This window comes from Salvelinus alpinus, chromosome 26 (assembly GCF_045679555.1).
Source record: "Salvelinus alpinus chromosome 26, SLU_Salpinus.1, whole genome shotgun sequence".
In the NCBI taxonomy this organism is placed as follows: Eukaryota; Metazoa; Chordata; class Actinopteri; order Salmoniformes; family Salmonidae; genus Salvelinus; species Salvelinus alpinus.
The window spans coordinates 7,051,600-7,069,730 of NC_092111.1; the positions used below are offsets into that span (position 1 = coordinate 7,051,600).

At 43.2% G+C, this 18,131-nt stretch overlaps 1 protein-coding gene across 4 annotated transcripts; it reads right to left on the reverse strand.

Annotated features, from left to right (window-relative positions):
• Positions 1-1,075: 1,075 nt before the first annotated feature.
• On the reverse strand, positions 1,076-17,609 carry anxa14 (annexin A14). 4 transcript variants are annotated; one of them, XM_071367378.1, is made up of 13 exons: positions 17,474-17,609; positions 15,140-15,179; positions 14,537-14,633; positions 14,303-14,391; positions 14,062-14,175; positions 10,523-10,613; positions 10,279-10,358; positions 7,917-7,955; positions 7,742-7,832; positions 7,557-7,652; positions 7,279-7,334; positions 7,063-7,170; positions 1,076-1,665 (listed from the first exon to the last, which is right to left on the reverse strand). In XM_071367378.1, exons 2-13 carry the CDS (start codon positions 15,164-15,166, stop codon positions 1,606-1,608), a joined length of 948 nt encoding a protein of 315 aa, XP_071223479.1. In that variant the 5' UTR covers positions 15,167-15,179; positions 17,474-17,609; the 3' UTR covers positions 1,076-1,605. The 4 variants fall into 4 exon arrangements, with proteins under 4 accessions (XP_071223479.1, XP_071223480.1, XP_071223481.1 ...); XM_071367379.1 differs by lacking the exon at positions 17,474-17,609 and adding an exon at positions 15,744-16,328; XM_071367380.1 differs by lacking the exon at positions 17,474-17,609 and adding an exon at positions 16,263-16,326.
• Between the last annotated feature and the right edge of the window lie 522 nt (positions 17,610-18,131).

Sequence of the window (18,131 nt, forward strand, 5' to 3'; positions counted from 1 at the left end):
AATCAATGGTTATATATCATCCATTTATAAATCCAAAAATGGATCGAGCATCTAATAGTTAAAGCTTTAAAAGGGACATTACACTTTCAAATGAAAGTTTGTTAGACTTTTTCTGACCTCTAAAGTAGTCTAATGTCAAGACGAAACTATGTCCAATGACATTGGTTGTGTAGATCCAGCTCTGCACCTCCATTTCAAATTAATGGAAAAGATGAGCATCGAATAAAACCAGGAAAACTAGGAAATTAGACAGTGCTAATCCATTAATTTGGGATTGAGGCCTATAGCCAGATCCACACAATCAATGTTTCACCTTGACACGAGTCTACTTTTGAGGTCTGAAAACATCTGACAAATCTTCATTTATGAGTGAAATGTCCCTTTAAGAATGATTTGCAGCCCACTGACTCAATTGTTTCTATCATTCTCTGTATTCAGGATACTAATGCAACCGCTACTCCTGCAGCGGCTGCTCCAACAATGGCTGCTCCCAACAACGGCTGCTCCAACAACGGCTGCTCCTGCAACGGCTGCTCCTGCAACGGCTGCTCCTGCTCCTACAAACGCTGATCCTGTTCCTCCTACAACCGCAGCTCCTGCTCCTACAACAGCAGCACATGTCCCACCCACCACACCAAGTGGCAGACCAGCAACCAGAGCATCTCTGTTGTGTTCTGTGGTGCCTCCTCTGCTCTACACCTTGTGGTTCTAAGCGGTGCACCCCCCCTGGCCTGGAGTTTGTATTACTCAGGCTAAATAGACTGACGGGCTATGAATGAAACCAAAGCTAATGAGCAAAGCAAATATGTATCTGGAAGTATGGATTTTCCTCTACTGGAACACCAGTCATTAACGTTTCATGTTAGAGGTTAAACTTTGCATATGAACATATTAGGAGAAAAGCAAGTTGTTCTTAAACTTGAATTTGTTGTAAACAGTCACCAAAGGGTAAAATTCTTTGGGCAGATATCTGTTGCCGGTTTTAGGAACTTGCCTCCACTACCCTTTTAGACGTCTTTTTGTCTGTTTGTTTTTTAAATGCACTGGTTAGAAGGAATGAATGTTGTAGAAAATATACTTGATTGTAATCCAATTTTTATTTTAATAAAAGTATGTATGGAAGTACACTTCAAATAATTATAGAAGAAATGAGTAGAAGGTGTGACTTTACTGTCATATTAGGCATTATGAGCATTAGCAATAGGACAAAGTTTGATTTTCTTGTATTACCGTGTAGGAATGAGACGTAGAGTAATACAGATGTAGGATCTTAATTTGATCACCGTGTTAAAGGAGAACTTTCCTGCAATGCAGGGAATGTAAAACTTGTAGTGTATTTGAGGTTTAAACAGGCTTCTGAAGTTTGTAATTTTCACTTGATTTCAGACTTGATTTTTCCTTACGAAAAATGTATCAACCGGTACAATATTTTGTATTAATTATAATCCACATAACAATTCACATTTCCAGTTGCTGCAGGATTATTTTCCTGCTGTAGCAAACTGGCTCAAATTAAGATCCTACATCTGTATACTGTAAATACTCAAATGTGAATAGTAATGTGTAGGCTGAGCTAATGTGAAATTGTACACAAAACTCATTCCTTTAGTCTTCAGATCGACAGATAGCCAGCAGTGCTTGTAGGTGATCTCCTTTGAATTGTTTCTGTTGAAAAACATTGGAACATTTAAAAAAATAATAATAATATTTTTTTTGGAAAGACTGTTGGCTATACTGCTTGGTTGAGATACTGTAGATAGATACAGTAGAAATGCATGTCAATGAAAGTATTTGTTACAGGAAATAAATACATAGATTTTGTTTTTCATTCCTCAACAGGTGTGCTACTGGCATGCAGATAAGTGTGTGTACATGTGGGAGTCTAAATGTGCATGACATCTGGTGGATGGGTACACACAGTGGTGTAGTGGTGCCTGGAGAAGTGAGCATACTCTATTTCTGCCCAAAATTTCCCAAATGGCCAGCCCGGTGAAGGAAAGGCGCCCTGTGTGAGAAAAAATATACTTTGTCCTATATTTCTTTCGGGTTTTCACTCTCACAAATTGGATGTTAAGAGACTGGTAGACCATCACTAGTTAACACAGCCACAAAGTCACAATTACTCCATAATTCTATTTTCTAACTATATATGGCCATATTGGACTTACTTTCTAATTATTTCTAATTCTAATACTTTTCTTTCAAAAACAAGGACATTTCTAAGTGACCCCAAACTTTTGAACAGTAGTGTATATCAGACATGATTTATGACAACATTTCTCTTTGCCATTAATTTGAACATATTTCAGATGTATCTTACAGAATAAATAAAAATCAGTTCCATATTACTTAACACACTTTCCAGCTAGTTTACTTCAGCAGGAAAATAATCCTGCAGCAACAGGTAATGTGAATTAATTGATATTTTTGTAGGGGTCTGAATATCTAAAATGCTATTTAAAAACTTTAGAAGCCTTTTTAAAACATCAAACGAGTGATCAAATCAAATCAAAAAGTAAGCTCCTACATCTGTAGTCAATAGTGGGTGACATCTGTAGTCAATAGACATGACGTCAATAGTGGGTGACATCTGTAGTCAATAGACATGACGTCAATAGTGGGTGACATCTGTAGTCAATAGACATGACGTCAATAGTGGGTGACATCTGTCGTCAATAGACATGACGTCAATAGTGACATCTGTAGTCAATAGTGGGTGATATCTGTCGTCAATAGACATGACGTCAATAGTGGGTGACATCTGTAGTCAATAGACATGACGTCAATAGTGGGTGACATCTGTCGTCAACAGACATGACGTCAATAGTGGGTGACATCTGTAGTCAATAGACATGACGTCAATAGTGGGTGACATCTGTCGTCAATAGGACATGACGTCAATAGTGGGTGACATCTGTAGTCAATAGACATGACGTCAATAGGACATGACGTCAATAGTGGGTGACATCTGTCGTCAACAGACATGACGTCAATAGGACATGACGTCAATAGTGGGTGACATCTGTAGTCAATAGACATGACGTCAATAGTGGGTGACATCTGTCGTCAACAGACATGACGTCAATAGGACATGACGTCAATAGTGGGTGAAATCTGTAGTCAATAGACATGACGTCAATAGTGGGTGACATCTGTCGTCAATAGACATGACGTCAATAGTGGGTGACATCTGAGTCAACAGACCTGACGTCAATAGTGGGTGACATCTGTCGTCAATAGACATGACGTCAATAGTGGGTGACATCTGTAGTCAATAGACATGACGTCAATAGTGGGTGACATCTGTCGTCAATAGACATGACGTCAATAGTGGGTGACATCTGTCGTCAATAGACATGACGTCAATAGTGGGTGACATCTGAGTCAACAGACCTGACGTCAATAGTGGGTGACATCTGTAGTCAATAGACATGACGTCAATAGTGGGTGACATCTGAGTCAACAGACATGTAGTCAATAGTGGGTGACATCTGTAGTCAATAGACATGAAGTCAATAGTGGGTGACATCTGAGTCAACAGACATGTAGTCAATAGTGGGTGACATCTGTAGTCAATAGACATGAAGTCAATAGTGGGTGACATCTGTAGTCAATAGACATGACGTCAATAGTGGGTGACATCTGTAGTCAATAGACATGACGTCAATAGTGGGTGACATCTGTAGTCAATAGACATGACGTCAATAGTGGGTGACATCTGTAGTCAATAGACATGACGTCAATAGTGGGTGACATCTGTCGTCAATAGACATGAAGTCAATAGTGGGTGACATCTGTCGTCAATAGGCATGAAGTCAATAGTGGGTGACATCTGTCGTCAATAGGCATGAAGTCAATAGTGGGTGACATCTGTAGTCAATAGACATGACGTCAATAGTGGGTGACATCTGTCGTCAATAGGCATGAAGTCAATAGTGGGTGACATCTGTAGTCAATAGACATGACGTCAATAGTGGGTGACATCTGTCGTCAATAGACATGACGTCAATAGTGGGTGACATCTGTAGTCAATAGACATGACGTCAATAGGACATGACGTCAATAGTGGGTGACATCTGTCGTCAATAGACATGACGTCAATAGTGGGTGACATCTGAGTCAATAGACATGACGTCAATAGTGGGTGACATCTGTCGTCAATAGACATGACGTCAATAGTGGGTGACATCTGTCGTCAATAGACATGACGTCAATAGTGGGTGACATCTGAGTCAACAGACCTGACGTCAATAGTGGGTGACATCTGTCGTCAATAGGCATGAAGTCAATAGTGGGTGACATCTGTCGTCAATAGGCATGAAGTCAATAGTGGGTGACATCTGTAGTCAATAGACATGACGTCAATAGTGGGTGACATCTGTAGTCAATAGACATGACGTCAATAGTGACATCTGTAGTCAATAGACATGACGTCAATAGTGGGTGACATCTGTCGTCAATAGGCATGAAGTCAATAGTGGGTGACATCTGTCGTCAATAGGCATGAAGTCAATAGTGGGTGACATCTGTCGTCAATAGGCATGAAGTCAATAGTGGGTGACATCTGTAGTCAATAGACATGACGTCAATAGTGGGTGACATCTGTCGTCAATAGGCATGAAGTCAATAGTGGGTGACATCTGTAGTCAATAGACATGACGTCAATAGTGGGTGACATCTGTAGTCAATAGACATGACGTCAATAGTGACATCTGTAGTCAATAGACATGACGTCAATAGTGGGTGATATCTGTCGTCAATAGACATGACGTCAATAGTGGGTGACATCTGTCGTCAATAGACATGACGTCAATAGTGGGTGACATCTGTAGTCAATAGACATGACGTCAATAGTGGGTGACATCTGTCGTCAATAGACATGACGTCAATAGTGGGTGACATCTGTCGTCAATAGACATGACGTCAATAGTGGGTGACATCTGAGTCAACAGACCTGACGTCAATAGTGGGTGACATCTGTAGTCAATAGACATGACGGCAATAGTGGGTGACATCTGTAGTCAATAGACATGACGTCAATAGTGGGTGACATCTGTAGTCAATAGACATGACGTCAATAGTGGGTGACATCTGTAGTCAATAGACATGACGTCAATAGTGGGTGACATCTGAGTCAACAGACATGTAGTCAATAGTGGGTGACATCTGTCGTCAATAGACATGAAGTCAATAGTGGGTGACATCTGGAGTCAATAGACATGAAGTCAATAGTGGGTGACATCTGTCGTCAATAGGCATGACGTCAATAGTGGGTGACATCTGTCGTCAATAGGCATGAAGTCAATAGTGGGTGACATCTGTCGTCAATAGACATGACGTCAATAGTGGGTGACATCTGTCGTCAATAGGCATGAAGTCAATAGTGGGTGACATCTGTCGTCAATAGGCATGAAGTCAATAGTGGGTGACATCTGTCGTCAATAGACATGACGTCAATAGTGGGTGACATCTGTAGTCAATAGACATGACGTCAATAGTGGGTGACATCTGTCGTCAATAGACATGACGTCAATAGTGGGTGACATCTGAGTCAACAGACCTGACGTCAATAGTGGGTGACATCTGTCGTCAATAGACATGACGTCAATAGTGGGTGACATCTGTAGTCAATAGACATGACGTCAATAGTGGGTGACATCTGTAGTCAATAGACATGACGTCAATAGTGGGTGACATCTGTAGTCAATAGACATGACGTCAATAGTGGGTGACATCTGTCGTCAATAGACATGACGTCAATAGTGGGTGACATCTGTCGTCAATAGACATGAAGTCAATAGTGGGTGACATCTGTCGTCAATAGGCATGAAGTCAATAGTGGGTGACATCTGAGTCAATAGACATGAAGTCAATAGTGGGTGACATCTGTAGTCAATAGACATGACGTCAATAGTGGGTGACATCTGTCGTCAATAGGCATGAAGTCAATAGTGGGTGACATCTGTAGTCAATAGACATGACGTCAATAGTGGGTGACATCTGTAGTCAATAGACATGACGTCAATAGTGGGTGACATCTGTCGTCAATAGACATGACGTCAATAGTGACATCTGTAGTCAATAGTGGGTGATATCTGTCGTCAATAGACATGACGTCAATAGTGGGTGAAATCTGTAGTCAATAGACATGACGTCAATAGTGGGTGACATCTGTAGTCAATAGACATGACGTCAATAGTGGGTGACATCTGTCGTCAATAGACATGACGTCAATAGTGACATCTGTAGTCAATAGTGGGTGAAATCTGTAGTCAATAGACATGACGTCAATAGTGGGTGATGTAAGGGCTGAAAACCCTACGTACGGAGAAGGGTTTGAGAGCTACATTTGTGTAGGCTACTTCATGCATGATTTCTCTATTGTTCTACATAATATATTTTTTGATAACCTTTCTTTTATCAGGGAGTCATACCGAGACCAAGTTCTCTTTTACAGATGAGCCCTGAATGACAGAAATGACAGAAAATACACACATCGAAATACAAATACAAAATGCAAACAGGAAGAAGAAAAACATCCATAAAAAAACAAACACATTCATCAGTGACAACATCCTCAATCAGCTTTCTGGATTGCCCTACAGGCACCAGAACCTCTGGTGCAAGAAAACTAAAAGCTTATTTAACTCAGTAGAGACCAAATACATTTCCAGAGTTACCATCCCTGAGACCGGGGGTGGTAACTCCGATGTCTAAAGTTTAGTATTGCTGTTAGGTACAGTGGGAAAACATAGCAATGTATTAACCTACCTGACATCAAAGACGGCCAACCAACGGTTCTGGTAGAGAATGCATTGATGAGCACTAAAATTGTCGCCCGTAATATAATATATGATACGGCGTGTACCTCTACTACAATACTTTGATACGCATCAGTGGGGATTAAGACGTGAGTATAGGCAATGCCCAATTTTTTAAAGAGTGGGTATACCTGCCTGTAGACCCCACTACACCACTGGGTACACATACAGTGTACATATGATTGTATATGTGTGTGCGTGTGTGTGTATGTGTCCATGCGTGCGTATGTGTGTGTCTGACCTGTAGGGCTGTATAGAGTGAGGTGCTTGTCTGTCTGAGATAAGCCACTCTCACACACAGCAGGTCCTCCTCACTGTGGGACACCATCACCCCCTGGACTATGGCTGCCTGGAGGGTACAAACAGAGTTTAACCAACCAAACACAACGGAAAACCAAACACCCCCAAAGACAGACAGACGGACGGACTCATGCGTTCGGAACGTGTTGACGCTTACCTTCATGGTCTCCAGTCTCTGAGCCAGGTAGAGGTTTGGGCTCTGTATGCAACGCACTGTTATCAGAGAGAAAGGTTAGTGATCCTTTGTGTGCGAGTCCCTGCACATATTCACATCCCTCTTCTGTATGTACAGTGCACTCCGTGCTCTGCTGCTTGTGGGCGCATAACTGTTTCCACCGGACATCCATTTCATTAGTAATGATGTAAGCATATGATGTAAGATAGATGTACACATGGAACACATGACACACACACACCCACATTCCAGTGTTTTACCCAATGTTTTCAGCCCAAGTCTCACATCTCCACTGAATGCTTTCTCTATTGCTTCATCCACTGTCTCTCGCTTCTCACTCTCCAAATTGACGAACACTGCACACACAACACAAAATTACATAAAGGTCCATCCCCCCAAAAAAGGCCCACACACACACGCATACACAGTAAAACCACACACACACCTTTGTTAAGATGTTCAGAGTCTCTGGTAGTCAGAATGGTGATCCATGGTCCAGGATCTGCCTTCGCCTGATTGATAGCTTCAGCGAGAGCCTGCTCAGTCAAGCACATAAGATTAAACAGACATATACACACACACACACACAGCTTGATCACTCAAAAATACACTGTACGTACCTCTGTGTCTCTTTGTACCATTCCTACGACCTTTTTCTTCTATTGAGTGTGAACAAGTAGAGGGAGAGGAAGAGAGTGGGATCAAGATCAGTATTTCTAAACATTTCTAATTATATTGTTTACCTATTTAACCCTTGTGTTGTCTTAAGGGTCAAAAATTACCCGCCACTATGTTTAAAAGCAGAGAAAACCCCCCCTAAATTATATTTTTCCACTTGAAATTGGATGACTTTTCCTAGAGTGACCCCAACATTAGAAAATGTGAAACATCGCCTTTGTTCATAATTCCATGAAAGCTGTACACCACCAGGGTACAAAGATTGTCTTAGGGTCATTTTTGACCCGGCAGTTATAAAATCGCGTGCGCGACACACACACAGAGAGAGAAACTGAGATTACGTGCTACTGATTGAACTCAGCCAGCAGCTCCTGAAGAGGAAGGTCACCATGGTTGGCACAGTTAGAAAGAACAAGCCTGAGCTCCCCCCTGCACTCCTCGTAACAAGGGGGAGAGATGCCTTCTCATCAAAGTTTGCCTTCACCCCCACCACCACTCTAGGTTCTTACCAAAGAGGAACAAGAATGTGGTCCTCCTGAGCACACTGCACAAAATGGCTGAGATCAGTGATCGTGAGGAGAGGAAGCCAGCCATCATCCTGGACTACAACCACAACAAAGGAGGCGTGGACAACCTGGACATTGGATATCTTGCTCTGCCTCACTGTAGCCCCCCCAGTAAGTCTAGGACATCCTGTTCTGGCCCACTGAAGCCCCCCAGTAAGTCTAGGACATCCTGTTCTGGCCCACTGTATCCCCCCAGTAAGTCTAGGACATCCTGTTCTGGCCCACTGTATCCCCCCAGTAAGTCTAGGACATCCTGCTCTGCCCCACAGGTGATTGGAACTTACAGCTGAAGGACTGTCCGCTGGCCCCTGGTCATCTTCCATTACATCATTGATGTGTCCTCAATGCCTTCGTGATATGGAACAATATCAACCCTACCTGGATGCCTGATAAGTGGAAAAAGAGGATGATGTTCCTGGAGCAGCTGGGAAAAGCACTTATAACGCCACACATTCAAAGAAGGGAGCGCCTCCCCCGCACAGCAGCCTCTGCAGCGCTTGTGAAAGCTGTTCAGGGGTCTGAATCGTGTCCTGATACACCTGAGGCTGCAGCTGGGGCAGGCAAGAGGAGGAGATGCCAATTCTGCCCCCCAAAGAAGGACTGTAAAACAAATACTATGTGCTGCACATATGAGAAATACATCTGCAAAGTCCATGCACACATACTGTCCTACATGTGCTAATCAGAGTTGATTGATTTATGTTCTTCACGTTCTTGTTTTGTATCTATTATTTTATTCGTATTTATTGTTGTTGTTTATACACCTTGTGGGTGGGGGCAATGGTTAAAAAAATGGGAGTTAAATTCCTCATTGTACAGTATATAATAATATATCACTATGAGGCCAAAAAAGTTCAAGACTGTTATTGTTTCCCTTCAATAAAATGCATTCAAAACTATTTTCTGCACATTTCTGCTACTTTCGTAGGCTGTACAAGTGCTATATCTTGCTAAAAAAATGTATGTTTACACCTATGCAGTACCTTTAGCAATAATAATAATAATAAACCTCTACTTTAGTAAAGAAAACAATTATGACAGGTGTGTTGAAATAAAAACGAGTGGTGTCCACTGATTTAAATGCAGTCTTTCTGCATTGTGAAGAGGGAAAACCCAGATATCCACAAAGTTTGTGATAAATTACAGGTTGTTTCTTCATGCAAAATAGATTTGGGGTTTAAAATTCAATTAAGCTGCTTTATTTTAGGGGTTTAGTGAAGGCGGGTCATTTTTTTTACCCTTAGGACAAGGGGAGTATACAGAATGTTAACAAGGGTTAAAATGTACATGTCCAATTTAGTCATTTAGCAGACAACCTTACAGAGGATCTTCTCATAAGTGTAACATGTCGGTGTCCACCGAAGTCGGTCCCTCTCCTTGTTTGGGCGGCGTTCGGCGGTCGACGTCACCAGCTTTCTCGCCACCGCCGATCCACTTTTCATTTGTTCTGTCTTTGTCTGATCACACCTGGCTTCACTTAATCAATTACTTGTTTATTATTTACCCCCCGTTCTACGTGTTGTATTTGTGAGTGATTGTTTGTTGTATTGTGGTCCGTATTGTGTGGCCGTGTATATTACGTGTTATGTTTGAATTTTTGAGTAAAGTATTGTATTACTCATATCTGCTGTCCTGTGCCTGACTCATCTCACCAGCTACACACAGACAACTTTACACTTATAACAAGGCTCCAGTGAAGAGGATTTCTGTCAGGGAGGGGAGAGGGAAAAAGGTTTACCTTGAGTAAGGCCAGAACGAGTTTGGCAAAGTCCCCACTGGTCTCACCCTTCAGGTCCGTCTCTAGATCCTTATTATACTCTAAAAACACACACCACATGAAGTTATGGGGACATTTTTTGGCCTCTGAATACTTTGGTGATTACTTCATGAGAACATATCATAATAGAACTGTATTGATGGAAGAGCCAAACTGCCATGCGATGTTATGAAGGGAAGAATATCCTTGAACTGTTGTAACTTACGCTCCTTGTAGGTAGAGGTGATGTTGGCAAGCACATTGGGTGACCTGGTGCACAGAATCTCTAGCAAACCCTCCTCATCTGTACCAATGCCCTGTATATAAAAAATACACTCATTTCAATTACTGTATGTTGCTCATCTGTACATTTACAGTATGTCTGATCAATGTTCCATGCACCTGCCCTCCCTCCCTCCCTCCCTCATAGATCTCACTAGGATGTATGATCAGGATCTTGGACTCATTTCTATTGATGAAGAAAAATCTTTTGAAAGTGTGCCATGCCTATCTGTTGAGGAACATGAAAGCGTTTGGCCGGGTTAGTGGGTATAGATCATTGTCCTCTGGGGCTTCAGTTATGGTAAATGTGGGGGGTGGGCTGAGCCGGCCAGTCCCAGTTAGAAGAGAGGGATTAGACAGGTGTGTCCACTCTCGAGTCAGCTCTACTGTCTAGCCATGTAACCACTGCTGTGTAGGCTGAGGGAGAGGCTGCAGGGAGAGGCTGAGGGAGAGGCTGCAGGGGATGTCAGTTCCGGGGACAGTAGGTGGGGTTCAGCTCAGTGTTGGCTTATGCTGATGACGTGACAGTGTTTGTCAAGAGGGAGGGAGATGTGGAGGAGGTTAGCATGGCTTTTCTCTTGTTTGAGGTGAACTGGGAGAAGAGGGAAGGGTTGGTTATGGGGAGATGGGCCAGAGCAGGATGTCCTAGACTTACTGGAGGGATACAGTGGGCCAGAGCAGGATGTCCTAGACTTACTGGGGGGCTACAGTGGGCCAGAGCAGGATGTCCTAGACTTACTGGGGGGATACAGTGGGGCAGAGCAGGATGTCCTAGACTTACTGGGGGGCTACAGTGGGGCAGAGCAGGATGTCCTAGACTTACTGGGGGGATACAGTGGGGCAGAACAGGATGTCCTAGACTTACTGGGGGGATACAGTGAGGCAGAGCAGGATGTCCTAGACTTACTGGGGGGATACAGTGGGGCAGAGCAGGATGTCCTAGACTTACTGGGGGGATACAGTGAGGCAGAGCAGGATGTCCTAGACTTACTGGGGGGATACAGTGAGGCAGAGCAGGATGTCCTAGACTTACTGGGGGGGATACAGTGGGCCAGAGCAGGATGTCCTAGACTTACTGGAGGGATACAGTGGGCCAGAGCAGGATGTCCTAGACTTACTGGGGGGGATACAGTGGGCCAGAGCAGGATGTCCTAGACTTACTGGGGGGATACAGTGGGCCAGAGCAGGATGTCCTAGACTTACTGGGGGGATACAGTGAGGCAGAGCAGGATGTCCTAGACTTACTGGGGGGGATACAGTGAGGCAGAGCAGGATGTCCTAGACTTACTGGGGGGATACAGTGAGGCAGAGCAGGGATGAAGTTCCTAGGGGTGTTCTTGGGGACCTCAGAATTTCAGGAGAGAATCTTGGAGGGGCTGGTGGACAATGTTGCGGCTAAGTTGTCTAAATGTTGGGGGTTGTTGCTGATCAAATCAAATCATCAAATCAAATGTCACATGCTTCGTAAACAGCAGGTGTAGACTAACAGTGAAACGCTAACTAACGGGGCAAACAATGCAAAGAGAAAATTGAGAAAATAGAAAAAATAACAACAAGGAATAAATACAGAATGAGTAATGATAACTCGGCTATATATACTGAGTGAGTACTGAGTCGATGTGCAGGGGTACGAGGTAATTGAGGTGTAGGTCGGGATAAACAGTAGCGTATGTGATGAGTTAAAGGAGTTAGTGCAAAAAGGGTCAATGCAGATAGTCCGGGCAGCTATTTGGTTTACTTTTTAACTAACTATTTAGATGTCTTTTAGGGGAACAGTGCTTTCACTGACAACGTGGCCGCTTCAATGCTCTTGCACTGATGTTATTGGACCCCACAGAGTCTCGTCAAGCAACTGCAAAAGTTACTTGTGGACCTTTTTTTGGTCTGGTCTGGTCGACACCGGACGTGCATGAGGGGGGCTGGGGGATATTGGGTCCAGAGTCACAGCTTTCCACCTACAAGCTGTGCCAGCAGGGGGTGTGCTGGAGAGACACAGGGCTGTTCTGAGGAAGGCAGGGGCCTTGGATCTGACAGGCACTTGTTCCTTTTGGATCTGGAGCAGGCCGATATGTCAAGCCTTACTCCATTCTACTGCGCTGTGCTTCGGACGTGGAAAGAGACTCTTAACTGTTTACAGTGATGTTTCATGGCCAGGACGTTGGATAATGGAGTTGCCACTCTTCCACAACCCCCTCATCCAGTCCAGAGTGCTGACCTCGAACCAGACTTGTGAGAGGGGGGAGTTCACTAAGTTAGGTGATCTAAGAGAGAAGGATGGGTGTAAATCTGCCAGTGACATGACAGAGGCTTCCTCCATGAAGTCACCCAGGTTTCTGCAGCAGGTGATGGACGGGTTCCATGCTGCACTACCGGGCTCCTTCAGCGAGCTGCTGGGAAGCAGGCAGAGACCGGGCTGTTTAACCACGAGTGACATTGATCTCGCTCCTTTTACCATCTACCTCCTTTTTCCCCCAGCTGCTGTTGCAGGGGAACACCAGGAGGGCGAGGAGCTGATTGTATTGTACAACCAACAAAAAGGCTTTGTATGCATGAGGTGGCTGTCAAGGTGGATCAATAAGACAATTTGCATGGGCTGAAAGCAACAGGGCACTTCCCTGAGAGGATGTTGGCGTTCCCTGTATAAGACTGCCATAGAGAAGTGTACTGCTGATCTACAGTGGAGGATTATTCACGGGGCTATCGTGACAAACAGGTGTGTGTCGCACCTTGATCCATCAGCGGGGAGGGGGTGTCTGTTCTGTGGGGAGGAGGAAACAGTGCAGCGTCTGTTTTTCTTCTGTTCCAGACTGACAGGGCTGTTTTCTGTCCTGGTGGTATACAGGGCTAGGGTTGGGGCTGACTTGGGACCTATATGTTGGAGGGCCTAGGTTTAGCGTGGCTAACAGCCAAATGGACTGCCTTGTAAACTTCCTGTTTTATACATTTTTCTTTTATTTAACTAGACAAGTCAGTTAAGAACAAATTCTTATTTACAATGACGGCCTACCGGGGAACAGTGGGTTAACTGCCTTGTTCAGGGGCAGAACGACAGATTTTTACCTTGTCAGCTCGGGGATTCGATCCAGCAACCTTTCGGTTACTGGCCAAACCGTCTAACCACTAGGCTACCTGCCACCACATGTTGGGGCAGGCAAAAATGACAGTGTGGAAGACCAGGAAGTATGAGATGCAGCGGGTGGGATGTAAGGACCACAGAGCTCGGCTGACACTGGATCATGCTTACTGTGGGCTGGTGAACCATCTGGAGGACCTTGTAGAGGTGTGGGGTTCTGTGTACAGTGGACGACGAGGAGTGGCTTGGTTTGAACTGTTTAGTACAGTTACAATGCAGTAAAGAGAGTACTAAAGTGATGTAAATTATTGGACCAATAAAGGTATTTGTTTTATTTTAAAAAAGTCTCTCTCTCTCTATCCCTCCCTTCCACCCTCTTTCTCCTGTCCCCCTGTCCCACCATCCCTCACCTCCATGGATTGTCTCAGACGATAGGCCTCAAACTGCAGTGGGGTCATCAGCAAGGCCAACAGCAAATTCTCCAACTCCCCAGACAGGGCCTTCTTCAGCCCAGAGGACAGCTCCTGGACCAGGGGGACAACACATAGTCAGTGTGTCTGAACTATGGTCAGTTTGGAATTTTTACCTGTAATGGCTGAGGTTAGGATTTGAAGTGGGTAACCTTGTCCCAGTATTGTAGTTACTAGTTACCTTCTCCGTGATGGTTTTGAAGGTCTGAGCGATGATTTGTCTTTGAGCATTGCTACGGTTGGTCAGGATTTTTATCAGAGTAAGTGCATCTGTAATCAGACCGGAAAGGAGATCTTGTTAAGATTTTTTTAAATAAAATAATGCAAATCATTTTTAATACCCAAGGGTAGAACAAAACGATCCTTGAAGCCCATATACTTTAATCATTATGAGTTATGATGACTGAGGCTGTACCTTTCTGTTCCAGGGCAGCCTGAATGTTCAGAGCATCTTTCTTAGCATGGAAGTTAAGGAAGGGCCTTATAGTACCCAAGGTACCCCAGGACATCTCCTAGGAGAGGACCAGCGTAAGAATGAGTGAGAGAGGAAGGGCAAGGCCAATGGAGGAGAGGATAGAGGGTGACGATAGGGGAAATAGACAGATAGAGGGGTAGGGTAAGACAGAGAAATGGCATTGGAAGGGGACAAAATGGAAGAGGGTGAAGAAAATAGTTAAGTGGGAGGACAAGGAGACAAATGAGGGGGGGGGGTGGGAAAGGAGAGTGAGAGAGAGCTCAGCAAAACAGTGACAAGATGAGGACTGTGAGGGAGGGGAGTGAAACCGGCAAATGTGCATTTTGCCCGGGCAGGCATTATCCTAAAGGTTTCACACGCTTCCATTTCACAATGGAGAATTGTAAGAATTCTAAACATGCAATCGTCAACCACAGTGCAGGAAAAAGAGGCGATAGGACAGGTAGGGTGAAGAAAAAGTGACGAAACTAAGATGCAGAGATGTCGACAGATAAAGAGATGAAAGATTGACAGACAAAGGGGACAGAGATTCCTAACACTCACATATGATGGCAAGTACTCAATGTCCATGTCTGAGTTTCACCTGCGAAAGAGGAAACGAGAGAGACCATTTCACACAACCACACCACTGTGTCATGCATGAATGAAGACAGGTGAGGAATGATGGAACGTGTCATTGTTGAAAACTCCAGATTTAATCACAAAAGCAGTCATGAGCTCTCATAAGTCAAATGTATTGATAGCCTTTATAGAAGGGGGTTTTACACAATCACAACCTGTAACTAAGGTTTATTAAGTCTAACAATGCTTTATGTAGAAGGCACTATAAATGCATTAACTATGCCTTATATACAGGTGGTTCATAGAAAGTTCTTTATATTTTTATTTGTTATACTATTTTGATATTGACAACTGCACTGTTTGACATAGCTTGCATTTCACTATACTTGTGTATGTGGCAATAAAACTTGAACTTGGCCCACAACATAAAATTCTGAAATTCATAAAGGATGCCCAAAAGACAGAAACCACTCTAAAGTCACTCACAATTAGTAATATGGCAATATGGTCACTAATATACACACTATAAGCTACAATGTTTTCTCAAAAGCGCTGTCGGACAAATAATAATAGTACTAGTTCCTACCTGTGACAAAGAAAACCAGTAGTCAGAACGAAAGGTGAGCAAGTAGCTAAACTGCCCTTACGACGACGAAACTGCCCTTTCTGCACCCGCCTCCTCTTTCCCTCAAATTCCTCTTGCAAAAAATCTTATTTTTGAACCAATGAGAGCTCAGGACCCACAAGCAGGTTATTGCCATTGGTCCATCAGATATCTATGGCAACTCGCGTAGATAACTAGGAAATGTCTAACATTCCCGAGCTGAGGAGACATCTGGACTATCTGGTTAAGACCAAGCGACCCATGAACATCTGCTGATGTAAAAAGGTCTTTATAAATACATTTGACGTGACATAGTTGACCATAAAAATAGAACTAATAAGGGTCCATACTAGTAATAGGAGGGCTGGTTTGTTTTCATACACATATGGTGTCTTTAAGCAGGGAATATTTTGATTGGGGTAAAGGAAGATGTCATGAATGGGATTATGAACAGCTGAGTTTCATAGAAGAATCTACAATGAGAGCCACAAGATAACTAACCTCACCATTCAACATACCAAACCAGCTCACAATCTAAGGGTGCATTCCAGCGTTTCCCAAACTCGATCCTCGGGACCCAAAGGTGTGCACATTTATTTATTTTTGGCCTAACACTACACAGCTGATTCAAATGATCAAAGCTTGATGATTAGTTGACTATTTGAATCAGCTGTGTAGCGCTAGAGCTAAAACCAAAACATCCACCAAGTTTGGGAAACCCTGGTCTATTCAATCAAATCTGTTATCCAGGTGTCCGGGGTAAGTTCCTTCTTGCAAAGGTAAAAGCCGTCTTTGAACGCTTATGAGGGTGAGGTTTTGTGCAGGGCAAGGAAGGATTCCTCAACCTTACCACAGAAACGAAATGTCCGGTTTTGACTGAATAGAATCAAGAGACTTTCCTTTGTGAGAGAATTGTAAGAAGAGGGAACATGTATCAAATTCAGAAGAGAATCCAGGTAAAACAAAGCCCAAATACATTTCAGGGGAATTCAGGACAGTACTAAAACAGAAGAAAACATCTGATTTGACCCTTCTGACCAATATGTTTAACTTAACTTGTAGCACCTAAATCTTGGTGTTGCCTCTTAACTTAAGAGGGACTGAAACCTTCATGTTTAGAACGGACAGAGTCCAACAAAGAAGCCATTCAACACCCAGGACATGTGAAAACCCCTAAGATCAGATATCCATTCAACAGCTCTGATCTTGTTCCTCCCGTTTAACATTACAGAGGTCAAAAGAGAAAACATTCTACTTCTCTCTGTATTTCCACGGAACTCAGTCATAAAGATTATTGGACTTAAAATGAGAAAGGGAGACAGAGGGAGAGAGCGACACAGAGGGGATGGTGCGTTGGAGGCGGCTCCAAAGTAAAGGGACACATATTTACAGCCACGTAAAACAAGCTGGTGATTTACAATGACATTTACACATTACTGATACATACATTTACACCATTATTACTGATACATACATTTACACCATTATTACTGATACGTACATTTACACATTATTACTGATACATACATTTACACCATTATTACTGATACGTACATTTACACCATTATTACTGATACATACATTTACACCATTATTACTGATACGTACATTTACACATTATTACTGATAAGTACATTTACACCATTATTACTGATACGTACATTTACTAGACAAAGAGGCAGCTGGGTTTCCATTACAAATACAATTCTTACCTGGTTTGGTGAGGAACTTGGAAAGTTCCACTCTCTTCCTTACTGTGTCCGCCTAGTGCCTAGGATATTGTCTGTACTCTGTTCCTGGAGCAGAGTGAAATGAGATATGTGGGTCTACTGTGTGGCCACTGTCAACAATGGGAAGTTTCGGTGTGTATCGGTTGGATGGATATGATGTACGATTGTTCCACTTTAGCGTGTCGGATATAAAAGTCACCATTTAAAATGTATCCAGTACGTCATTATGTCTTACCTCTATTGCCATTTAGTTCATTGTACCGTATGTATAAATGCAGGCCTGAGATGTTCCTTTTTGTGAAGGATTAGACTACTAATAAAACCTGCATTTAACCTGGAGCTACAAGTATGTACTTATACATAGTATGTTCTGTACAGAGTAGGGCCACATACTATACTATCAGTTGACTTGTCTCACTCTTAACAGTCCTGTATCTTGTACGCACATCACCGTGCTATTCAGGACAGCTTGCTCAGTGTTTCTAGATTACGTCTGTGTGAATCCTGATTGCCAATCTAGATGACGGTCGGACACGGTACCACTGCTCACCCCTGACCGATCTGTATTATAAAAACACTGGACGACACAGAACACATGACAGTATACTGTACCTGATCTATAATTGAAGATCAATGAAAG